The sequence below is a fragment of the Miniopterus schreibersii genome (genome assembly GCF_964146895.1).
Source record: "Miniopterus schreibersii genome assembly, chromosome: 12".
Taxonomy (NCBI): Eukaryota; Metazoa; Chordata; class Mammalia; order Chiroptera; family Miniopteridae; genus Miniopterus; species Miniopterus schreibersii.
The window spans coordinates 68,775,302-68,796,810 of NC_138112.1; the positions used below are offsets into that span (position 1 = coordinate 68,775,302).

The 21,509-nt window shown below is 53.4% G+C and overlaps 1 protein-coding gene across 11 annotated transcripts in view; it reads right to left on the bottom strand.

Annotated features, from left to right (window-relative positions):
- Positions 1-21,509, bottom strand: part of NRXN2 (neurexin 2) — a gene marked incomplete at its 5' end in the record, with an annotated part of 96,779 nt that overhangs the window by 59,019 nt on the left and 16,251 nt on the right. For 3 of the 11 annotated variants that reach the window (XM_081153402.1, XM_081153400.1, XM_081153397.1), the window contains 4 exons: positions 6,365-6,388; positions 13,908-14,209; positions 18,502-18,573; positions 20,783-20,812. In XM_081153402.1, the coding sequence (XP_081009528.1) occupies positions 6,365-6,388; positions 13,908-14,209; positions 18,502-18,573; positions 20,783-20,812 (428 nt within the window). Of the gene's footprint in view, positions 1-6,343; positions 6,389-13,907; positions 14,210-18,501; positions 18,574-20,782; positions 20,813-21,509 lie in introns of all 11 variants that reach the window. The other 8 variants (XM_081153399.1, XM_081153410.1, XM_081153403.1 and 5 more) reach the window with 5 other exon arrangements.

Consider the following 21,509-nt stretch of genomic DNA (forward strand, 5'->3'; position numbering starts at 1 on the left):
CCACGCTCCAGGAAAGCTGTGGTTTAGGATGGTCAGCTGGGAAATACGGGCAGTCCCTGGAGCGCCACCAGGAGGCAAATACATGCTTCCATAGGCCACAGTGCATCTCACTTTCCACTCCCCTAATGTGTTTCAGCACCCCCTTCTCAGGCAGAGTCTGAAGACTGGAGCCTTCCAGTCACTCTGTGATGTCCCCGCCCAAACCAGTCCATTTGCACACGCCACCAGCCACCTTCCAGCAACTGGTCTCCAGAGTCCCATGGTCATGGGGGCAGGCATGGGTGTTAGGAATTCCTATGGGACATGAGCAGAATGGGAGCAAGGGGAACTACCCCACAGGACCCTTGAGTCCCCCTTGTGCTGAGCTGGAGCCTCCCTGAGGGTGAGGGGTAGGAGGGGGCTGAGCAAAGCCAGGGCAGAAGGGCCCCCTCCTGGGAACCATCAAACCTTGTGCTGGGGGAATCAGGTCCAAGGACAGATGGTAAGGGGGTATCTTTGTGGGAGGGGAAGGTTTGAAAGCTTTTGAGTCTTGTTTGGAGGGGAGGGCTGGTCATTACAGTTTATTTCTTCTTCCCTCCACCACACCTGAGGCTGGGAAGTGGGGTCTGGGTAGAAAAGGGAAGGGTCAAAGTATTAGTCACAAAAACATGCAGACAAGATTAGATAGGGCAGGAGAGGGCCGGAGGAAGGGGACTGGGCTGAAGGGGTGGGATAAGACAGGGAGGGGTGGCACGCAAAGGGGTCTCCCTGGAACAAACTCCATTCCATCCTGCCCTCCACCTCCACTTCTGAATTGGGCCACTAATTAGTTCCTGAGGCTACATCTGGTCACCCCAAATAGACAGTCAGCTCCTGAAGGACGGGTGCCTCGCCTGACTTGTTCCTGTAACCCCACTAATCCCAGCACGGTCAAGGTACACATCATAGTCATTAAAGGCAAATATCAAGTCACCTCATGACTCAGGGCCACACTTGGATCTCACTGCCTAAGTCCCATCTATAAATCCTATGCCTCGGGGCCTTTGGTGGGCAGAGCCTCAGTCCTCTGAGACTGCTCTAACCAGGCACCCCTGCTCCTGTGCAGGGGGAAGCAGGGCCCTCCCAGACCCAAAGCTCCCCAGGAAGAGGCTCCTCTGGCCTCCAGCAGTACACCTGGCCTTCCAGCCCACCCAAGCCACTCAACTGTCCTCCCCCCCAGCCCCAGAAGCCAGGGCACCAGCTGCTGGCATCTTCTTCATGCTATGGGCCTTCTTTGGCCAGCCCATTGGGCCGGCTCATCTGCCTTTGCCCTCTCAGAGTCAGAAGGAACTGACTGAGGGCGGGGGGGGGGGCACCTCCTCAACTCCCCTCCAGACTGGGTGCAAATCTGACCTCATCCCCACAGCTTCATGCAAATTGTTGCCATGTGGTGTCCTCTGATAGAATAGGGTTGCCTTAATCATTCCCCTAAATGACCCCCAAATTCACAATTACTTTTTTGGAGCAGCCCTGGCCCAGGGGTTGGAGGAGAGGATAACAGGAGGTGGGGAGCATCAGGAGGTGCACAAAGGAAGGGGGCTCAGCCTGGGGGCGGGGGAAGTAGAGAACATGGGGGATGGGCACTGGTGGAAAGGAAGCCAAGGGCAGGGGAATGGAGGAAGGTCTCTGGGGAGGGCAAGGAGGGAGATGACAGATTAGTAAACCCAACTGTTCCCTCAGACAAATCAAAGTCCAGACACAAAAATGGCGGGTTCGTTAGTAAAAGCAGGAAACAGGGGAGTAATTCCCCGTCCCCCTCCACCCTGGGGGTTCATGATGCCCCTGCCCCCCAACCCCCCCGCGCAGCTTCTGGAAGGGGTAGGGCCGGCGGGGAGGAGGGCAGGGGGCGCCATGCAACACAGAACAGCCACTGCATTGAGGGCACATGCAGGTTAGAGGGCCGGGGTAGGGCCGGGCCCAGCGGGAGAGGCGAGAGAACACAGCCACCATGAGAAGGCATCGGTCCGGGGGAGACAGGGAAAAGCAGAGATGGAGGCAAAAGAGCTGTGGGGGTACAGGAAGGAGAAGCTTCCTTCCGGCGGAGGAGGGGAGAGGGCCCCCATTAGGACAGATATCTATGGGTTGAGAAAGAAAGGGAACATGAGACTCAGACCTTCCCCACCAGAGGGTGACCCAGACGCTCATTCCCACCACCCACTCACCACTGATCACGGACCCCAGACACACCTGCTCACACACCACATCCCACTGAGGCCGTGTGGGAGTCTTGATGGGCTCATTTCATTGTCCTTTTCATCATCAGGACCACGGTCAGGACCCCAAGACACAGCAGAGACTCTGTACCCAACCCAGACCAGTCCACTCCACACAGACAGGCCAGGCCTGAGTGGGGACTGAGTAGGCCAGGAGGAAGGAGACACAGCTCTGCCCCAGAAGACCCACACCCAGGCAGGAAGGAGAGTGGGGAGAACAGAGGATGCAGGAGCCCAGCGCCCAGCCACCCAGCCCCACTCCACTCCCCAGGAGCCAGGAGGGTGGCTGGAGGTGCTACAAGGGGCAGCCTACCACCTGAGTGGGCTCTCAGCCCTTCCCACTGACCTCAGCTCACCTCTGCTCACCCTGGCTCCCTACTTAGGCAGGCTGGTAGGATGTGAAACCAGGCCCTGGCTACAAATCTCCCCACGGGGCACTCCTTGTCCACCATACCCCAGGAAGGAAGACTGAGGAAGAGTGGAGAACCCTCTGGCATCCTCCAAAGCTCTTCTCCATTCCCTGCTGTGATCACAGAGTCGCCATCCTCCCTGGAAGGGGGCTGATCTGGGGGAAAATTAGACTAAGTGAGGGCAAGTGTTTTGAACTTGTGGGTGGACTGGGTGGGCTTTGGGGATTCAGGAAATGTTTTGACATTATGGGCAAAACTGCCGCCATGGGCATTCTGTTTTCCTGTGAGACACCATTTCTGTGTCACCAAATCCTCAAAGGTTTCACGAGCCACAGGTGGTTAACTTGGAACTGAGTGGGGTGGCATTAGAAAACAAAGACAGGGAAGGACGTCTGAGGGAGGCATGCAGCCCTGCTCCATGTCAAGGTTTAGCCATCTATTTGGGGTGGGGGAGAAACTAAAGAGAGAAACTGGTTGGGAAGATGCCCCAGGAAGATGGCCCAGCCAGCAATTATAGCCCAACAATAAATCCTCACATCTGGATTTGAAAACGTTGGGGAAGAGAAACTTCAGGTAAGAAACCCTGAGTTCTTTAGCCTTTGCCATTTTCCAGAACAATCCCATTTTCCCTCTCTGACTCCCTTCTGTAAAAGGGGTTTAACAGCCTCCATCACTCCCCCTCCTCCCAGGCTGACAGTGAGGCTCACATGACATGACTGAATAAAAGCACTGAAATCTTCCATAACTGGCCACGTGACCCCAGGCTTCTCTGGGCCTCAATTTCCCCGACTGTTAACTGGGAATAATCTCTGCCTGCTGCCTGCAATCTAGAGAGTCATCAAGTTTAAATGATATTCAAAAGCTGAGAGCTATTTAGAGGAACTAAAGCCCCCTGTGTTTGTACAAAGAACTATTGTTATTTTTACAAAAAAACTTCCATTGGCCTGACCACACCTAATCCAGACCTCTCAACTGGTTCATCCTCTCCCCCAGGGAGAAACGTTTAAATAACAAGAAAAAAGTTAACAAAAATAAATACAAAACCAGCCAGAGCCCGGCTGAGGATTGCCTGGGAATCAGAACAGGTGAACCTTCTTTGGTGCCCCGTTCTCTGACTCCAGTCTTGGCCTGAAAGAGCTGATCCCTGGGACAGATTTCTCTGGGTTCATGAGGCTACTCAGATACCCCCAGGCAACCAGCTCCAATCATCAACAGTGATGTTCACACTGGAGAGCGTGGACTTCAGAGATGGAGAATTTAGCAGCATCCCTTGCCTGGGAGGAATACAGACAGGATTCTTTGCTTCTTAACCAGCTTACCCAAGTCACCCTGTCTCTCCTCCTCTTCCCCAGGTCCAATTCCTGCAGCATTCTGGGGTTTCATGCAGTTATTTTAGGACTAATTCCTAAGAGGGGATGGTAATAGGGTCTCCAGTGGGGCCAGCGACATTGTATTCTCCAGGGTCTGCTATGGGAAGGGAACTGCATCTTTACAAAACATCCCTGCCCTGGAAACACGAAGATAGCCAGTTAGCATTTTATAAAGCTTAATAAAATTATAATTCCCTCTACAGAGTACAGATGCTTCCGCTTCCATTACCCTTTCTGACCTTCACACTGGCCCCAGGAAATAGGTGATGCAGGTGTATCATCAGCCTGTTTGGGAACTGTGGTTTAGCCCAAGACACTGTCAATTTTTAACTGAATTGAGACTTGAAGGAAGGTCTGCAGGCCCCTAATTCTCAGATGGTATTCCCCAGGTGCTTGGGGTATACTACATGGGCTTATCTTGCCTCCTTCTGTCCCCAAAGTCACAGTGAAGCTCTGTAAAGAAAATTCCTGGCAGGTACTTAACGGCCAGGCCTGAGGAGTGGGCAGCAGCTAAATGCTAGAAGCAGAAGCTGGAGAACAGAGATTGTGAGGGGTGTAGTTGGGAACACCAAAAGGTTCCATTTGAACACGGGGACGACAGGGCGTGACCAGATAAGATGTTAGGTTTAGGAGAGCTACGACGGCTATTGCCACAGGCACTAGCTCAGGGACAGGGCAGACGACAGGGTTACCCCCAAGTCTGTGGGTGCAGGGAACACACACCTGAGGAAGCATCGGGACAGGCCACAGGTGGCCTCAGAGGCAGAGCCTCTTGGGGAGGTGGTGGAGCCACTCAGGTTGGGAGCCTACTTATCATGCTTCCCTCCTCGCCAGCCAGGCAGACACATGAACCTGGGAGGCTGGGAAGGCCAGGCAGCTGCCCCACGCAGCGCGAGCCCCGTGGGAGCAGACACGTCCATCTGCAGGGTCCCCAGCCTGGTGCTCAATCACTCTGCATTATTAATAGGCAATGACTAACCGCCTGCTGCCGCAGAGCCAGGACACGGCAGGCACAAGGGAATCCCAGGGGATGGCGCACAGCAGGGCCTGCAGGCACACACTCCAAGGCAAGGCGAGGAGCAAAGGGCCAGCCTCAGCTCCTTCCCTGCTCCTGCCCCCACAACCACCTCCATACAGAGCCCTCACCAGGCTCAACACACACACAGTCACATGGCCCCCAGCTCACACCAGCACTGACACATGTACAGTCACTGGCAGAGTCTCACAAACACGAAGTACAGTCTCCCACTAACACCCCTAAATGTCACACCAACATTTACACACACTGGCACCCACACACCAACATACACCAGCTGCATTTACACAGACACCCACACCAACACTCACGGGGACGGAGCCCAACCCAAACAGAGGAGCTTGGTGACAACCACCCCAACTTTACCCCTGCTGGGTGTCCTCCTCACACCCCCTCAACAGGAAGGAAACCAACCCGTCAGAGGCCATGCTGGACAGGCAGGGGACAGAGAGGGGAGGAGAAATGGAGGGGAAGGAAGACAGTGTGAAACACAGTGTTAGTCAGAGCAGCAGAGCTGTGGGGGAACTGGACGCTGTCCCTGGTGGGGGGGAAGACCATTCGTGCCATGCAAAATGTGGGGGAAGACGGAACCAGGAACCCTCAAGGTTGGGAAGTGAGGGCAGGGATGTCACCTCTTCCCTGGCAGCCAGCATGGGGCAGCCCCCAAACTGGTGTGAACTGGTGATTTGAAGGAGCAATCTGGACTGGTCCCAGGCTGCTGTGCATCTCCCAAGGCCATTTCTGCCCCCCTCTGGGTAACTTGCCCCGCTGGCTGCCACTGGAGGGCTCACCCCAGCCCCCTCCTCCAAATCAAGGGGCCTGTCCAGGAGCTGACAGTGAGCAGAGCAGAGCATGTCATGGGATGGTGTTTTCCATGGATTTTCAGGAGACCAAGAAAAAAACTAAATCAAAGAGAAAAAACGAGGGAGAGGGGAAAATGAACAAAACAAAGCAATAGATATAAGCAGCCTGGCATCGGGGCTGGTCTAACCAGAGCCGATGAACGTGGGGCCCCTCTGGCCAGGAATCGGAATCAGGAGTCAGGGGTTAGGGCAGGGACAGGCCAAATTCCTCGATTTCCATTTGTCTTTTGGATTTGAGTTTGGACCAAAAAAGAAAGAAAAGGGAAAGAGGAAAACTAAAGGAGAAGCAAAAATCTAAAGATTGTCCAGGACGCAAAAAAGGAAGAGCAAAACAACCAAAACCAAACGGGGAAAGGAAACAGAAGAGGGAGAATCGAACAGTTAAAAAAACCCACGGCAAACCAAACGGTAAGACAATTAGAGTGATATCTACCAGATAATGCAGTTTGTTTACCATAGCGTGTCCAATCCCTGCGTGCTTCACCGGAGATGGGGGTGGGGGGGGTCAAAAATAAAAAACAACAAAGACAACAACAAAAGAACAGAACGAAAGAAAAGAAAAATAAAATGACCAACTGTGAAACTCAAGGAAGGAGGAAAAATATATATCCATATATGTTCGGTTGTTTGTTCAGACCCTCCCACCTTATTAGGTTCAGCTAGAGTATTTTTGTTTAAAGAAAATTAAATTATGATGGGAAGGAGAAACAAAACACACACATAAATTAATCCCTTCTTCTCCCAATCAATCCCTCCCCCATCCCTCCTCTGGATGCCTCTCCCCCCTCCCCTCCCGAGGAAGAGCCTGCTGCAGAGAAGGGGAACAGTTAAAGACCTTGGTTAGTAGAGAGAAAACAACAAAAGAACTGGACCAAGAAAGCAAAGACTTAGAGATGGCCGACATTCCGCAGATGAGACAAAGGTTAGTTCAGTCTTCCACTCATACCTTGCCCCACCTGTCCCTGCCCATCCCTTGGTCCCCTGGGTTATAAGCGTGTTAGTAACACACACAGAGTTGGCAACGGGGTTTTCCAACAGAGGGTGAAAGAGGGAAGGCGGGAGGTTAAGAAGCAGACCCAATTATGCAGTATTAGTAAATCCTATCAGCTGAGAGGTTAGGAAGTTGAGGGAAAGGAAGGGAGGGGAGCGAGGGGTGTGAGAAAGGGATGGGCTATTGACTTAGGTGATGGACGGGTGGGTTTGTTGGCTAACTGGTCAACCAGATGGCTTTCCAGAGAACTGGCTAAAGAGTGAGTTGGTGCTGGCCAACTGGCTGACCAATGACCATGTTGAGATAATGGGTTAACTGTTTGGTGATGGGCCAGCTGGCTGTCAGGCTGGGAGACAAGTGGCCAGCACCCCTTGAGAATCACAGGAGTGGCGAGAATGAGAGGCAGTTTCATTCGGGGACAAAGGAAAGGGGTTCCCAAGGAGCTTAGGAAGGATATGGGTGTCTGCTTTTCCTGGGGATGGAAGATAGGCAAATAGATCCAGGGAGCCATAGGGGAGGGGCAGCTCCTTTTTTTTTTTTTTGGTCTGTTTCTCTTCCTTCAGAAAGGAGGAGAGACTGAGCCGTCACCAGGATGAGTTAAAGGAAAGCTTGCCCTCCACAGGCTGGCAGAGGGCTCACTCTCAAATCATATCTAATCATCCCAAACTCTCCTCCCTCTCCTTCCCCTCTCCTACCCACAGCTGACTCCTCCTTCCTGCCTAACTTGACTTTTCAGAGCCCACATTTCCCAAAAAGTTCCCCAGGTTCTTCAATCACCCCACCCCCATTCTCCTATGTTCCTCTGTGCAGCTGCCCCTACCAGAATTAAGTACCCACCACCACCACCCCTGCAAGTCTCTGGAATTGGTAAGGCTTTCCCGGCAGCCCAGCCTCCTTCCATACACACCCACAAACCCCTGAACTCCACTTCCCACAGCCAGCACCAGAAATTCACCCCCATTCACACCACCTACCTCTAAAATCCTTTACTCTTCCCTAAGCTACAAGCCAGCTTCTTCTACCCCCAAGTTCATTTTCTCTTCTCCTGGCCAAAGACAGTAACCACCTTCAAAATCACCCTGGTCTTTGGGGAGGAGATGTCAAAGGGACTAAGGCAGCTTCACCCAGACTATCAGAGGTGGAGGACACTATAGCTTGGTGTCCTTTAAATACTGAACTGCACAGCCGAGAGAGTGATTGTAAGAAGGGATGGTATTCCAGGGACAGATCCATTAGTTAGCGAGTTATTATAACCAGTGGGCACAGGGCTAATTGAGTAACACAATTAATAAGGGCCTCACATAATTAAAAATAACAGAATTCAATATTTAGCAGCTAGAAGAAGTGCTGAAAAACCAATATTAATTATTAGTGGTGCAGAAGCAGTTTACATAGCAGTAGGACAAGAGTCTAACTGTGGGGGGGGGGTCTGGAGCAAGGGGGTAACAGGTGATTCAAGGACTGAACTATTACTTAGTGGGATTGTCTGAAATGAAGAGGCCAACTAGTCAGAACAAGGAACAGTTAGCTTCAGGGCAGCTAAACCAATTGCACCAAAAAGGTAAGAGCTGCCTGATGTCCCCACACTCATCAAACAAGGCAGAGGAAAGGTACCAGGGAGAAAGGGATGCAACTGCTACTCTTTTTGAATTAGAACTAGTGTGGGAACTAAAATTAAAAGTTTTCAACTTTCATGGACAACTTCCATTTTAACAAATAGAAGAGCACATTCAGAAACAAGATTAAGAAGGAAGAGATGTGAGTTCTAAGCCTAAACTGTCCACTAAGGTGTCCAGAGATCCAGGCTTCCTCTAAAGGCTGGAGCAGGTGATAGCGGATCCCTCTAGACTTAGGGATTGGAGATCTAGGCCCCAGTCCATGGGGATCATGCCAGAGAGGGCAATTATGGCCAAATACCAGAGTGGAGCTCCCACTGGAACCCATTCCTGGTGGCCTGTGACATGGCAACCGGTGCCTTTGCAAATGATGGCATCTGGAGAGCTGAATTTCAGACTAATAGGTGGATAGTGAAGGGTTCCCCACCCACAGAAACAGCACAGGGGCCCCAGAATGGCAGCGCTCGATGAGGGAGGTGGGCATCAAGTCATGGAGGGGAGAAGTCAGTCATTACATCAAGTGCTAATTTCAAGGGCCTTTGGACAAAACTATACCCCATCTCTGCCTTGAACTCTGAGTGTAGCCCCAGCCCTTCAAGAAAGCCAAGAGAGGGATTACATACAAAAATCATGAAGGTCTGCGTGAAGGCAATCTCTGCAGAGCTGGAGCAAGAAAAGCTCAGGACAAAGAAAAGAGGCGCCCACTCCACTCAGAGATAAGAGGGGCCTGCTCTCCAAGAGACAAGCAGAACAGTCAGATGATTTCGAGATTTGAGAACGTCCAAGAATGGTGGAACTACAAGACAAACTACAGCCGCCTTGCATTTTGAACCAATGACAACAACCAGGCCCCCCCGCCCCGGGAGGCAGAGAATTGGAGTGGCCATGGAGTCAGACTTCCAATTCTACCACGGCCTAACTAGATCACCTTGGGCAAGTTCTTTAATCTGCTGAGTCTGGATTTTCCTCACTAGTAACATGGGAATACCTCCCACTTCACAGGATTGTTAGAAAATCAGTGAGATACAAAGAGAAACGAGACCCTTGAACTCGAGGCTGGCAGAGGAGAGATGCAGCGTGCAGTCTGAGGGAGGCTGTAAAAGAGGAACAGGGTCCTCTAGAAATTCAGAGCAGGATGGGAGGGGATTTTTCCTGGCTTTGTAACAGGAGTGAGAGTATCTTCCGGAGGATGAGAGATAGTTGGATGTTCATGTGGAATATATCTGCTGGGTCCTCGTGTCCACAACTCACCAACTGGCTTCAAGAAAGAGCCCAAATGAACCAGATAAGAACACTAGAAAAACAACTGAAAAGACTCAATAGTTGCTGAAATTAAGCCCTCAAGGAGCTTACCACCTACAAATAGAGAAAAGAAATGAACACAAATATTGACCACACAGACAGAATGTGATGATGAAGCCAGAACATAGCAAAGAACAAAGACTGGTGGGGTGGGAGGGTCAAGGGAGGCTTTGGGAAGAAGGAGGCATTTAGGCCTGGTCTGAAGGACTGAAGAGCCCCGCTGCTAACAATAATGGCAGACAGAAAGGGCTCACAAGGTGCCAGGCCTGTGCTTTCCAATATCACCTCAGTCAGCAAAGGCTCACTTGGCTGATAAGGAGCTGAGTGCAGAGAGGTTACGTCACTTGCCTCAAGCCTCTCGAACTAGTGGTAGAGCTGAGATTGGAATCCTGCCTGCCTGACTCAAATCCCAGCTCTAGGATTTCACCAGGCAGAAACGAGGGTGAATGGTGGTGTCAGTGGGCAAACTGTGGGAACACAGGGGTAGCTGGGGATCCAGCACAGATGGGGTACATAGAGGAGCGCATTTAGACCCTACGACAGTGCCAGGCAGGGCCAGGGCATGTGAGCTGCCAGAGAAGATGGCCTGGGGCTGGAAGGTAGGGGAGGGAGCCCCAAATGCCTGGAGGACCCCATTTTGGGGGACTGCCTCCCTGATGCCAGGGGAGCTCCTGGAAACCTCCATACTGAGAAGCAGCATCATGGGAGCTGGGCAGGAGGAAGCACTGTGTGGTACCTTGGTAGCCAGCTTGTCTTTTGAATTTGGTGCTGGCTGCTGAAATGGGTTTGCACTCACCTCCCATGGTGGGAGGCATACTAGGTATGGGAAGAGAGTGCAACCAGGATTAAAATAGACCTCAGGAAATTCTCAAAGGTAATCATTTCTGCAAAGATCCTCCAAGAGACACCTCCGGTCATAGTGGCCTTAGGCAGGGTTCTAAGGGTTCTAAGGGAGAAGGCAAGAGCAAGGTGCTATCTCAGTCAGGCCTCCTCCAGCCCTAACTGCTGTGTCCTAAGAGCCTCTTGATGATTTCAGGGATAATTATCTAGTTCCAGGGTAAGGGGGGAAATCCAGCCTCCTTCCCATCTTTGGAGATGGCCTCTCGACCCAGAAGCAAGGTGAAGGGAGACCCCCCTCAGTGCTTATTCTGGGGCAGGCCCTCCCTACTCTGGCCTAACCACCTGGGGAAAACAGTGTGGAACCCGGTGTTCCCAGACCCTGCCATCTACCCTGTAAGGGAGGCAGATGTCATTTCTTACACTACCTCCGGTCCCTGCTGCTGCCCACAAAACCCGAGGAGACAGGACACTGGTTTAAAACCACCCACTCCCAACCCAACATCCCCCCTCTGATTACAAAAGGATCTTCCTACCCAAGGACACCATCGAGACACTACATAAACTTGTTTGGCAGTGTTTCTCCACCTCGGCCCTGCTGACATTTTGGGCCACGTCATTCCTTGCTGGTGGGCTGTCCTGCGCCCTATAGGATGTTAGCAGCATCCTGGCCTCTACCCACTAGATGCCAGTAGCACCCTCTCCCAAGCTGTGACAAACCAAAATGTCTCCAGACATTGCCAAGTGTCTCCTGGGAAGCAGGGGGCACACCACCCTCAATCAAGAACCACCACTCGAGGGATAACAGGACCCAATAACTTATTCTTAGAAGCCCTGAAAGATACACACATTGGAAGGGCCCGGTGAGAATGACTCACCACAGGTGAGGTCCTGGGTAAAGCCAGTGAATTGAGAATGCTGAGGCTGACCTTCCCCATGATGGCCACAGTCACCAAAATAGCGCTGTACCTCACTTTATGGGTATACCTCACTTTCTGGGTAATACCCCCAGAAACCCTTTTTAAGAAGAGCTCTCGATCAAAGCCTTTAAGTAGATACCCTCTCTGGTCCTGGAGACCCATCTAGTGGAACAGGCTAGGGGAGTCGTTTCTATCAGCTACTAGCTTGGGCCCATGACTCTGTGAGCCCCAGGAAGAGGCTACCACGGGCCACTGTCCACACTTGGTGCTGCTGAGCCCAAGCCTCGTCCCCTCTGTAGCCTTTCCTGCTCCCTCGGCCACAGACTGCTCCCTCCTCTAGGTCTCTCTAGTTCCTAGAACATTTAAAGTTTCTGTCACACTGTTGGCACTTGCATGGTCTCGCTGAGTTCACTTTCAGCAGATCATCCTGTCTCAAGAGCTAAAGGGCTGGGAGGGCAGGGACCATGCCCTTTTCCCTCTGTACCCAATATGGACACACAGTACATTTGTTCTGGCCAAATGTTGCACAGACAGGGACTCTGAGCTCACAGTGTCTTCCTGCCAGAGGCAGTGCCAGGTGACAGCACCGGTCCTGGAGAGGGAAAGCAATTGAAAAGCACCAAAGGCAACTCTCCCCAACACATACATGCAGTAAAATGTGTGTGGCACATAAAAGTACGACAGATGTACCTGACACACTCAGGTTCACTCAGACAGTGGTGACAACACAGGACATACCTCTGACTCGCTCCAGGAATGATATGACATGACGAGGGCATTGCACTGTGAGGAGTGCCCCCACCTAGCATGCCACTCCATAGAGCACAGGGGCACTAAGAATAGGTGCCTGGGTAGGGACCCAACTGCAAGAGGTAGAGCAGGCTGGGAAGGACAGCAGGAGTGCTCATGGTGTCCTAATGGGTGGACGAGGGAAGGAACCACAGGAAGAGGATCCCTGGGAGATCACTCAATGGCGCTGAAGAATAGGTAAGAAGAGTGAGAGGTCGGCCGGGATCCCGACCCCCACTGACAAGCCTTTCAATGGAGGAAGGGCAGGAGGAGGAGGAGGGCAATGATGAAGAGAGACAGGAAGGTTGGCCACCACACAACCAGAACCAGAAAGTACAGAGCCGATAACTAGTAAGAGGAGGGCCCTAAACCAACAGAGATGCGCCTGCTCCTGGCTGCACTTAGTGCTGGAGGTGGAGCTGGAAAAGCTTCCCTGCCATCAGCTACACAAAAAAGCAGTGGGCCCAAGAGAGAAGGGCCAGCAAAAGCCTGGGCCTCTGGGTGAGCAGGGAAGGGAGACAAGAAGTGGAGGCAGGATGCATGGTGGCCTCTCCTGCTTGCACAGAAGGGTATGGCTTGGACCCTGTTTGAGGCAGGAGCTTCTCAGGGCTGGAAACAAGCTATGGCAGCTGCTGTCAAGGGGAAGCCTGGCCAGAGAGATGGCCCTACCAGCCATAGCCACCCTGGGCCTTATGAGAAGCAGAGGCCACTATGAAGAAGTGAAGGCAGGATGCATGGTGGCACGTGCCCAGAAATGTCAGCACCTCTCCAGGGGGTGAGCCTGAGAGCAGGAGCTGAGGGGACACTGTGAAGAAGAGCCCTGTCCTGCCTGTAGCAGCCGACCCGAGAGTCTCCTTTGAGCTCCTGCACAGGCTGGCCTGGGAGCCATGGAAAGACAACCATAGACTGCTTAGAGGGCATGGGCTCCTTTAGAGGGACTGGAAGGGAAAAGAGAAGGAAGTGTGCTGCTCAGAGGAGAGGCAGGACAAGCCACCTCCGCCCTGCTCTCCCTCACTCACCTGCTGTACCTCCACCGCACACTGACCCAATCCCTGCCTCTGTCCTAGAATGGTCCCCCTGAGGCACATCCTGCCCCCACACAACCTCAGGCTTTCATTTGTGCCTTTCTGCCCTAGTGTTGGGACACCACAGCTGCTCCACCAGGCCAGTGTCTCCCTACCTCATCGTACCCCAGGGCTCACTCATCAGGCTCTCTCTCTCTCTCCTCCCATCTCCCAAATCACCTTTCTGCCAGATCACCTGATTTCTTAGCCCTTGAAACCCCTGCAACTGCCACCAATCTGAGCCCAGCCCTACCCTGTCCCTCCAACTCCTACCCTGGGCAGCTCTTCAGCCACCTCCCTAGCTCAGCTCCCTGGTCCTTGAAGCCTGCCCACTACAGCCACACTCATGGACCTCTCAGCCCCGAGCCTTGATCTCCTCCACAACCACACTTCAGCGCTCTGTCCAGATGCCTCCCACCCACACTCCCACTCTGCCCCAGACATGGCCAGGCCCTGGCCTTCTTCTTGCTCTCCCTACCTGGCGCAGGTTTCGGGTGACCCGGACGTCGTGCCAGGAGTTGTCGTTGAACTTGCCATTGACAGGTTCCACAAGGGCCTCGAAGGCTCCAGAGCCCAGATTGATGACCAGCCAGACGGCCCCAGACTTGAGGGAAAGGTTGACGTAGTCGGCAGACTTGCCCGTGTGCAGCATCAGCCCGTTGCGCTGCAGGGTGCGGAAGGCCAGCGTGATCTCGTCCGTGCTGCTCTGGATCGGGTTGTGTGACAGGTCGTAGCAGAAGAACTCGTTGCCTTTGAAGGTCGCCACAAACTCCTCCTTGCCTGGACACCATGGTGTGGGGAAAGGGGAGAAGGCTGAGTGGGGTAGGGTATGCCAGACCTCCCTGTTCCCCTCCAGCAGCCCAGGTGCAGGTCTGGGAGCGGGAGCCCCGTGGCCCCAACTGCAAGCTTAGGCCCTCTCCCCTCCCTGGCCTGTCTACCCTCCTCTCTGGACCCTGCCATCTCTGCTGTCAGAAGTCAGCTTCCCACATATCCATTTCCTAAGCAAGAGGCTGCTAAGTGGTTCTCACACTGACAGCTGACAATTAAGCTGCCAACAGGGCCAGGCAAAGCAGACTTCTCACTGTCTCCTCCCTCACCAGCCTTCCATCAGCCGCTCCCCTTAACCAAGGGATGCAAAAGAGACTCAGGAGGCTCCACCTGACTTCTCCCTGGGAGTGCCTCCCCTATGGCTGGGGTGGCACAGTCTCCTGAGTGCAGCCCACCTCCCACTCCTGCCTGTTCTTGGTGATGACCATCCTCAGCCCAGGGACAGTTTTAGGCCTCACCATTAGGGATGGAACTAGTAGGCTGTGCAGCAGGGAGCAGCTGAGAAGAGTGCAGAAAGGGTGTGTTGGGGGAGGCAAGGGGAGGACACATGGAAAGGCAATGCCGGTGACAGGGATGTGCACCAGGTAGCAGCAGGCCACTGGGCAGGGCTTACAGGGTAGCTATCATGCCAGCTATAGCCCCCACTCCCAGCTTCCTACTCCAACCTCAGAGGACAGCACAGATGGGTCCTTAGTAGAGAGCCTCCAAGGGGTCCCAAAGGATGGGTGTGAGACCCCACGTGCCTGGCAGGTGGCTAGGGGTGAAAGTGCAAGGCTCTCATGCATGCATGTGTGCATGTGTGTGCACAGGGCTTCTGCCACTGGCACTTTTTAAGCAGAAGCAAAAATGACTGGGAGAGCCTTAAGGGTATTTAGCGTACTATAAGTGGGTGACAAGTGAGAGGTCAATGGCTTGGTGGAGGAAAATTGGGGTCCCAGCCCCATAGCTTCATGAGCCAGAGCTCAAACGGAGGGAAAGAGAAGGGGACATGGAAGCAGAGGAGAGCAGAGAACCTGGATTCTGACAGTGACTCACTTCTCCTCCCAGCAAACAGCTGGTCCTGCCCACCTCACAGGAACAAGAATGCCGGCAAAAAGCCTTTATGGAGTGAGGGGAGTCTTAGTACAGGCCCCCAGGTCCTGCAGGAGGAAGGCACAATGGCAGGGCAGGAGACGGGGAGGGGGCACACATGGCCCTCGTAAGGCACCTGCTGGGCCGGGCCACAGCAGCAAGCGGGACATGAGGAATCAGGGGCTGTCTGGGTGCATTTTATGCTGATGTCCCTCCCCTGTACACAACAGCCCGCTTCTCTCCATCCGGGCAGCCTGCCCATAGACTCTGTCCTCATTGCCTCTGGATGCCAAAGCACCAGCTGCTGCCCCAGAGCCTGGCACCGCACTTACTGCAGCTGGCAAGGCCCAGTTTCCTGAGGCCACAGGGCAGCAAGGATGGTGAGGACACAGGCAACATGGGGACATTCGAAACCCCGCTCTGCCTACCTTGGGGCTCCAGTGGGGAAGATCAGAGAGAATAAAGGGGAGGAGTCAAGTCCAGACAAGAAGGGGAAGGTGCAGAGGGAGGCCAGGGAGGGAGAGAGAAAGATGGACTCCGGGGCAGAAAGGAAATGGTGACGGCTCAGAGTGCTGAGGGAGCAAGAGGTGAGAGAGTGAAGCAATCTGGATAAAGACAAGGAGCAAACTGGGAGGGGACGGGCAAGGGTGATGGGAAGAGGGCCAGCAAGGAAAGGGGGACAGTGACCTCTAGGGAATGGAAGCCAAAGCTTTCTCAGGACTTTACTGCTTCCATAGCAACCAGGTCTGCTGCCTGGGCACTAGCGGGGGGTGGGATTGAGGGGCTCAAGGACCAGAAAAGGGATGTTCTTCACCTTGGGTTTGCCACATGTACTAGTCCCTCCCTGAAGCCAGGACTTACCTCCCACTCCCTCACCTTCACTGCAGTCAAAGAAAGTATCATTGAAGGGAGTGTGAAACAGAAAAAAGGAAAAAATTAGGCAACCACGTGAAAAAGTGATTGGACAGAACAAAAGAGGTCAGTACAAAGGAGAGAGGCGGGCCTGGGGCTGGACCCCGGCTGCCAAGGCAAAGTGGAGACACAAGGCCAATCCTCGACTCCTCCGGGCTCTGCCTTAGGTCTCCTAGGAGAGGTGGCAAAGCCAGCCACTCCGCAGCCTGAGTCTACATGTTCTCCAATTCCCAGTGCCACCCAGGGACCCGGGAAGGCCCAGATATGGAAAGAGGCTTGGAGCAGCCAGAGGGAGCCTGGAAGAATTTGAAGAGAGAGACAAAAGATGAGCAAGCGTGAACAAGAAACCGTGAGGATGGTGCGGAGGACAGAGAGAGACCCTAAGTAGGGAGGAGGGCAGCAGGACCTCAAGGGATTTTAGGGCGGACTCTCAGGGTAAGGATGTGGAGGCTGCCCCAGTGCAAACAACATCTGGGAGGAGCAAGACCTGAAGCACCAGGGGGCGCTGTCCCCCACCTTGCAGCCCAGACCATCCATCCCTAAACTTCGACTCCCAGCAGCCTTGAACAACAATCACAGCTCCTAACCGCCCCTGGCCCAGGAAGGGGGACAAGTGGCTGATACTTGTTTATCTCCCAGGTCAGGGAGTGGGGAGCCCCACAAGTGTCCCCGGTCAAGCTGAATGTGTCTAAAGACCAGCTGTGGTACTGCATTTCTGAGCATAGCGAGGGACAGAGCAGCTGCCTCCTTTCCAGGCCCAGCCCAGAGCCCTCCTCTGGGAAGGTCTCCAGCCCCCTTCCACCCCTCCCTACTCTCAAGCACTACAGCTGTCTGTTCTGCTCATTTGGCACTTACTGCCTGGTAACATCTTGTACTGCTCCCTTGAGAGGAAGTGCGATGTGAGAAAGACCTGGGCACTAATGCTGGCTCTTCCACCAGCGTTGTGACCTTGGCCAAGAGGCAACATCTCTAAGACACAGCTTTCTCCTCTGGACAAAGGAGCTAATCATCCACCTACCTCACAGGTTGCTGTGGGCATTAGAAAGAGAACAGATGGGCGCAACTTCCTAAACTGTGAACCGTTCCACAGAATAACAGCTCTTGTGCTGGTATGTAAGTTTCTGTGTGTGTGTGTGTGCTTCCTCTCTCTCTAGATCAGTGAATAAATTAAGTCCTCTGGACAAAGTCTGCACTTTTCATATACTTTACATGTACCACGCTTTATTGTACATACTTGTTAGAATGTCAATGAGCACCTTGAGAACAAAGACCATTCTCCCATTTAAAATAAAGGTACTGAGCACACGCCTACACATATGCCAGGAGCTGTGTGAAGCACTGGGGATACACAAATGAAAAGACCCAGCGCTGTCCTCAGGGAGCTCAGTCTAGTGAGGGAGGCATACATGTAAGGTGACAGTTACAATACAGTGAGATGAGTGAAATAATGGACGTGTAGACCAGGGGAGCACCAAAGACTGTCTGGGTTTGCCTGGGAGTTCAGGGGCAACTTCCAGTGTGGACGGCCCGGCTGCTTTTGCAAGAATCAGATGAAAGAGATACCAAATAGCTGGGGAAGAGGGCCGGGGTGGCGACAATCCAGGCTGACAGAACAGCGTGTACTAAAAGAGTACAGACAGGACTAGATAGCCCCAGCCCTTGGCACCCACTGGCGTTCCTTGAGGGGTTGCGAAAGTGCCCTGCAAACTTCTTAGGAAAGAGAATCTCTTAAGAGAGGCAACCTCAGTGCTTAAATCCTACAGCCCTAAGACAGGCTCAAGGCCCCGTGCTGGTCTGGCTGGGGGGAGGGGGTGCTTTGGCAAGTGTGTTTTCTCTTCTGTAAACCCAGGGCAATGAGCCCTTCCTTCCACAAAGGGTGATGGAGGTTCACTTAAGTGAAGCATGTGAAACATATGTTATAAATACCATGTCTGCAAACCACAATTTGATGATTAAGTGTGTTTGGGGGGGGTACCCTGCTGCCTGGTCCATCAGAGAAACACACTCTCTAGCAATGAGTCTGAACAACTGCCACAAAAAGATATCTGTGTTCTAGACAGAGGTCACCAGAACAGCTGAGCTTTGGGAAAGACACGGCAGTTTGTGGCCCTTCATTCCATGGCAGGTCCTGGGGGTGCGGGCCCAGTAGTGGGTGGGCCTCAGAGAGGGTACCCCTTTGCTGACTAACCTCCCCCATGGGAAATGCAGTTTGCCTGCAGGGGGAGAGGGCTGGGCTCTCTGGAAACCGTGGGGTCACTGACCTTTTGTCGGCTGGTGCACATCACCGGCTCCTCCTCTCCCGGCCCCCCCCTCGGAGAACAGTAAGGACCCTACTGGAGAAGCAGAATTGGGGAGTCAGGCACAGGGGGCTACCCAGCCAGTCCCACCCCAGCCTTGAGGTGATGGAGTGCTCTATCCAGGGCAGAGGCCCTCTTGCTTAGAGGTACAGGTTTGGGTTAAGGGGATCTGCTCTGGGGACTCACTTGCTTTGGAGACTCTAAGGAAAGAGCCCATCGATAAACCAAGGATCACTGGCCCCAGAATCCCCACCAGACTCATCACCACCAACTTTTGCCCTTTGCCCAGGAGTGGGGAGCCAGGCAGAGGAGCAGAGGCCTCAGGGCTGGTTCAGGAGCCCTTCTGCCCAACAACATGCACACAGACCAGCCCTCGGGACCTGGAGGCCCTGGGCTCCCGCATCCAGCTCCTCGCTCGTTCTCCTCCCCACGCTGTATCTTTGCCCACATCCTCTCAGCTGGGTCAGAATTCAGGCACCCAAACTCCCCAATTCACACACCACACCCCTCGTCTGAGGCAAACCTGTCTACATCTGGTTCATTTACAGGGAGTGCTCGTAATGTCACCTTTGTCCACATCTTTGCCAGTTACTGTGGGGCATCGCAGGGGCAGGGCCATGGTTTCTGTGTCTACATTGTCCCTCCGCTGTGCCTTCAGAGGGCTGTGCACACCAAGGGAGGTCCTGACTAGCCAGAGCTCATATTGCTGGGGAAGCCCTTTCTCAGGGATGACTCCTTGCTCTAGACCACCAGCTTGTCAGCCCCAGGCCTCCTTTCCAAAGGCCCCTACAGGCATGTATTTCCATGCCGGTCCTGGTCAGCTTCAGCTTTCCACCCACCCCTGCCAGTGACTTGAGTGCTCAGCCCCCGGCTCCCAGGCACCCACATCTTTTGCCAGGCCCCATGGGGTGGCTTCAGGATGAGGGGAACTCAAGAATAGAGTTTAAAAGTCCCTACACAGGTCCTTCCTCCCACCCTAGTCCCAAATCCCCAGAGCCAAAGCTAGAGTAACACCTGAACTGTGGAACTTTAGGGGGGGAGGGGCCTTTTGCCCTTCATCTATGACAAAGGTGAGCCACAGCCAGCACTCCCAGAGCCAGGCATTGACAGGCAAGAAGGATATAAGTGAAACTACCAGGTCCTGACTCCCCACGTGGGCCTTCCTCTTTCCCCACATTTCTTGCCATAATTTCACATCCCTGCAAAAATCACAGGCCCCTACCTCCCCTGACCTAAATCCATCCCAAAGTCCAGATCTGAGTCTCTCCCAAAGCCCAGTCTTTGTCCTGTAGGCCTCTCTTGCCTACAAGCTAAGGACCCCGCCTCATCCCCATGGAAGATGAGCCCCAGCAGAGGACTGCCCTGGGCAGCGGAGCAGTGCCTACAGGGAGAAGGCCAAATACATAAGCTCAAGAGAGTCAATGACCAGGAGGCCTGGGGCGGTCATAGAGGGCAGGGATGACGGTCAGGACTCCTGGGCTCTGTCTCCAGGAGCTGAACACCCAGGGCTTTCTGAAATGGTAGGGACTTGATAGAAGCTAAAAATATATGAGCAGTCCCAACAGTAGCACCATTTAAAGTCTGTGTAATCACCAGCAAGTCACTGCATCTCTCTGGGCCTAAATGTCCTCACCTGTTAAACAGAGTCAAGAGACGTTCAAAAGACACAGGGTGAAGGTGTGCAGCAGTACAGCTGTGGAAGGGGGGACCCCACACCAGCATCCCCTTACTTTCCTGCTCACTCCATCATGGGTACAGGGGCACCCCACAGCAACGGCAGGAGGGAAATGAGGCTGCCTAAAGTCCCTCTTTCTCCAGCCCATGCTTTTCTCTTTTTATTTGGATTCATAGAGAAGAAAGAATGAGCAGAATGAGTGGAAGGAAATAAAATACCACCATGAGAAAGAAAAAAAAAAAGCAAGATACACTACCAGGAAAACGCAAAAGGTGACTGGAGACAACGGCAGGAGTTCAAACATCTCTTGATGTTAGAAACCAAGGTGAGATGAGGGTGTATGGAGTGTGTCGGGAGGTGAGGAGAGGGGAGAGCACAGATGTGGGCAAACCCCACCCCCACCCCAGCACCCCAAAAAAACAAAGACATGGCAGAGGAAGGGGGTGGGGCGGGACGGAAGGAGGTGGGGCAGATGGAGGAGGGGAAGGGGCACAAGGAGAGCAGAAAATCCAGGCGCAGGTTGGGGGCAATCCAGTCCAATCCAAAGCAAACCAGAACTTCAAACCATACCTTCGCTGTTTAACGTCAGGTGAGCCGGACCTTGGAAAGGGGAAGGAGAGAAAGAAAAAAAAAGGAAAAACAAAAAAAGAGAAGAAGAAAAAAGAAAGAAAAGGGGAAAGAAACAAAGAAAACACGAGTCATCAAAATCAGCCAGAGAGAGGGGAGAAAAAAAGCTGCTGCTGCCACAATTTAAAAGCCCTTTTTAACTTGTGACAGACATCGGGGGAGCCCCCAGCCGGAAGCTGGGGGAGGGGCCCGATGCCGAGACAGAGGGGGGAGGGCGGGCGCCGAGAGGGGGGCGCGGGGCCAGGAAGGAGGGGCGGGGTCACTGCGGGGGGAGGTGTTGGTTTCTGTGTTTCATTCTTGCCGGAAAAAAAAAGGAAAAGGAGGCGAAGCATGAGGCTGGGGGCTGCTTTTTCCTTTTTCTTTTTTTCTTTTTTTTTTTCTTCCGGGAGACGGAGAGAAAAAAAAACGGTCAACGAGAAAAAACGATTCAGATGGAGGAGAAAATAAAACACGACACAAAAATCAAAGCCACCTGGAGAGAGAGAGAGTGTCCTGTTAGCGCGGGATTGAGCGGGCAGGGGGCCTCCAACCCCCCCGCCCCACCCCTAACCCCTATGGACCCTGGCAGGTAAGAGGGGGCAGGAGGAGCCTGGGCCTACAGGGACCCCCCACCAAAGTGAGCTTTGGGAAGGCTCCAGTACCACCACCCCTGCGCCTCCCACATCTTCTG